General features: G+C 49.5%; 1 protein-coding gene across 1 annotated transcript; it reads left to right on the top strand.

Annotated features, from left to right (window-relative positions):
* Window positions 1-1,892: 1,892 nt before the first annotated feature.
* On the top strand, window positions 1,893-2,639 carry LOC122684921 (protein lin-28 homolog A-like). Its single transcript, XM_043889464.1, has one exon. The coding sequence runs from the start codon at window positions 1,893-1,895 to the stop codon at window positions 2,508-2,510; it is 618 nt and encodes a 205-aa protein (XP_043745399.1). The 3' UTR covers window positions 2,511-2,639.
* Window positions 2,640-3,722: the final 1,083 nt, after the last annotated feature.

Raw genomic sequence — 3,722 nt, 5'->3', positions numbered from 1 at the left:
ACCACAGACCTGTCCTCTAGGCCTGGTTCCCTGGACCGCATGGCTGGGAGCATCTCACGCTGGGGCTGCAAACACACAGTCAGAGATGCTGAGGCTGGCCAGTGGCCTGCTGTCCTCTGCTGCATCCACCTTGCCCCAGAGCATTGTTTAGAGTACTCCTTCCTAATTTGACTAATTCCTCTAGTCAAAGCTATGGTTTTTCCAGTAGTCATGTATGGATGTGAGAGTTGGACTATAAAGAAAGCAGAGCTGAAGAACTGATGCTTTTGAACTGTGGTGTTGAAGAAGGCTCTTGAGAGTCCCTTGGACTGCAAGGAGATCCAACCAGTCCATCTTAAAGGAATTCAGTCCTGAATATTCTTTGGAAGGACCGATGCTAAAGCTGAAACTCCAATACTTTGGCCACCTGATGTGAAGAACCGACTCATTGGAAAAGACCCTGATTCTGGGAAAGATTGAAGGTGGGAGGAGAAGGGGACGACAGAGAATGAGATGGTTGGATGGCATCACCAGTGGGATGGACATGAGTTTGAGCAAGCTCTGGGAGTTGGTGATGGACAGGGAAGCCTGATGTGTTACAGTCCATGGGGTCACAAAGAGTCAGACACAACTGAGTGACTGAACTGAACTGAACTGAATTTGACTGATGTCATTTCTTCACAAATATTTTCTTTATGCACCATTATTTCTATCAGCGCCAAACACGGAAGGCACTGAGCGTGAGGACACAGCTGCTGACGGCATGCCCCTTGTCCTCCCGTAGCCTGGACACTGTCCTCAAGATGCTGTGCCTTGGATTGTCCTGCCTTCTTATTGCTCCTATACTTGGCTGTTTTCCTGGACATTAAAAGCTTTTATGTCACGAGAAATGGTAAAGCAGAGTAACAGAAATACAGTTTTGCAGGTTTCTGATCTTTTATGTGCAGTGTGTTTTCTAAATGTGCGAAGAACATCCTCCATCATTTTCTTTGAAGTCATAGTTCTATTTTTCATGTAGTGGACCTGTTTTGCAAAGAAAGTCATTAGAATGGGAGGGGACTTTTTTTTTTTAATGTAATGTCTCTGACCAAATATTATGCCATGCCAGGCAGCTAGGGGAAATTTAACAACATGGGGCTGTCACATCTTATTCCAGGGGTAACTTCAAAATTCAGCAAGTAAGGCAAAAAAACAAACAAACAAAAAAATGTCTCATCACAGTCACCGAAAAGTGTCTCGGTCCTTTTAAGCCCAGCACAGTGAGTTTTCCTTCCATCAGCGAACCAGGCAGTCAGCAGGTGTAGGGAGAAGCATGTGACTGGTATGAGTGGAGGGGCCCAGTTGTGTGAAAACCATACCACATCTTAAACTCTAGGGCCATTGAAACAGGGGCGTCTGCTCCCGTTGTGGGGAGCACAGGTTGGGAGGGGAGCTGAGGAGAAGAGTGGAGGTCTGTGACTCCCAGCACCTGCCCCTTCCCACGTCCACCCCCAGGGCCTGGTGCGATCACCCCATTTTCTTCTGTGCATTTCAGGTGTTTGATGGCTTTGTCATACATGCCTACCCTTGCTGCCCAGGAGTAGCTAGGGATCACTGATTAGGAAAGCTTGTGTGTATAAACATATGAAAGTTGAGATTCCAGCAGTTACTCCTTGGGCAGTGTAGCAGACTAAAAAGAGCACGGATCTGCGTGTTAGGGGTCTTGAATGCTTGCCCTAACTGCCAAAAGGTGATTTATGACCTGGCACAAATTATTTACGCTTCCAGCCTTTTATTTCCTGACTTTCAAAAATAATCAGGTGCTGGGGAAGATGTAGCTGCCTCTTCCCCGAACCACCCCTTTGCCTCCGGACTTCTCTGGGGCCAGCAGCCGCCCAAGCAGGGGCCCGGGGCCGCGGGCTCAGCCGACTACCATGGGCTCTGTGTCAAACCAGCAATTCGCAGGTGGCTGCGCCAAAGCGCCGGAGGAGGCGCCGGAGGACGCGGCCCGCGCGGCGGAGGAGCCGCAGCTGCTGCACGGTGCCGGCATCTGTAAGTGGTTCAACGTGCGCATGGGGTTCGGCTTCCGGTCCATGACCGCCCGCGCAGGGGTCGCGCTCGACCCCCCGGTGGATGTCTTTGTGCACCAGAGTAAGCTGCACATGGAGGGCTTCCGGAGCCTGAAGGAGGGTGAGGCCGTGGAGTTCACCTTTAAGAAGTCCGCCAAGGGCCTGGAATCTATCCGAGTCACCGGCCCTGGTGGGGTGTTCTGTATTGGGAGTGAAAGGCGACCCAAAGGGAAGAATATGCAGAAACGCAGATCAAAGGGAGACAGGTGCTACAACTGTGGAGGTCTAGACCATCATGCCAAGGAATGCAAACTGCCACCCCAGCCAAAGAAGTGCCATTTCTGCCAGAGCATCAACCATATGGTAGCCTCGTGCCCACTGAAAGCCCAGCAAGCTCCCAGCTCCCAGGGAAAGCCAGCCTACTTTCGGGAGGAGGAAGAAGAGATCCATAGCTCTGCCATGCTCCCAGAGGCTCAGAATTGAGCCACAGTGGGTGGGGGCTATCCTTTTGTGATCAGAAAGCTTTGAGGAGCAGGCATCAATCGGCAGAGTGGAGAAAGTGGGGACAGGGTGGGTAGGGGGCAGCTGGCACTGCCATATATCTGAGGCTGGAGTCCACAGCATCATCCCCTCTTCCCTCTTGGTGGGAAGAAGGGGTGAGGCAAAGAAACTCCAATTAGCTCTTTCCAAATGCATATGAGGGCTTTGGGGGTTAACCCTCCCTGCATGCTTTATATGAGTCTCCACCCCCAGAATCTCCAGCTTTTGAAAGTGGCCTGGGTACGGAAGTTGTTTTAAAGAATAATATGGAATAGTATTTCCCATATCAGAGTGTAAAGATTAAGAAGAACAGATTGATGGACCCAGCCAACAAGCCACCACATTCCATGGGAGGAAACATCTCGGGGGGGCAGCAAGGTTTTCCTCTTCTCTCCTCATAACCTCCTCTTGGGACAGAATGCTAAGAACTGTCCCAAGTAATGGATTATGATGACAGATAAAGGGGTGATCGAGGAAACAGCTGCACACTTGGTGCTTCTGAGCTCACTCTCTCCCCATTCTGGGCCAACTGAATTTTATTTATTTGCTGCCTTGGGTGACTGTACCTTGGGTCCCACTTTCTCCAGGATGCCAACTGCACTAGCTGTGTGCGAATGACGTATCTTGTGCATTTTAACTTTTTTTTTTTTTGGTAATATAAATATTCTGGTTTTGTATTTTTGTGTATTTTAATCTAAGGCCCTCATTCCTGCACTGTGTTCTCAGGTACGTGAGCAATCTCAGGGATAAGTCAGCAGCAGCTCCGGGTCTGCACGGCAGGAATGCTTTTTGTTGCTGTATCATCAGAGAGAACAACTATTTGGAGTGTATAGCCTATTGAACTACCTCATTTTTGCCAATTAGAGCTGGCTCTTCTGCCATAGTGTCCTCTTAAAACCCCTCCATCTTCAGCGTTTCATGAGAGACTAGGTTTTAACTGGGTTGCCCCATGACTTGGTCTCCTTCCTACTGAAAGATTGGAAATTGGTCTGAACAGGAAAACGTGGTGCAGAGAGGTTAGGAGAGGCTGGGCCAGGTAAGGAGTGCAGAGAGGGGAAGCCAAGATTAGGCAAAGGTCATCTGTATGTGTGATTAAGGATTCCTGTTCCAGATCTATAATCCCAGGACTCGCTTTATATACCAGATCCATCCTTC

The sequence above is a fragment of the Cervus elaphus genome, chromosome 27 (genome assembly GCF_910594005.1).
Source record: "Cervus elaphus chromosome 27, mCerEla1.1, whole genome shotgun sequence".
Classification (NCBI taxonomy): Eukaryota; Metazoa; Chordata; class Mammalia; order Artiodactyla; family Cervidae; genus Cervus; species Cervus elaphus.
The sequence above is the reverse complement of the archived record's forward strand: the minus strand, read 5'-3'. Positions and strand labels throughout refer to the sequence as shown.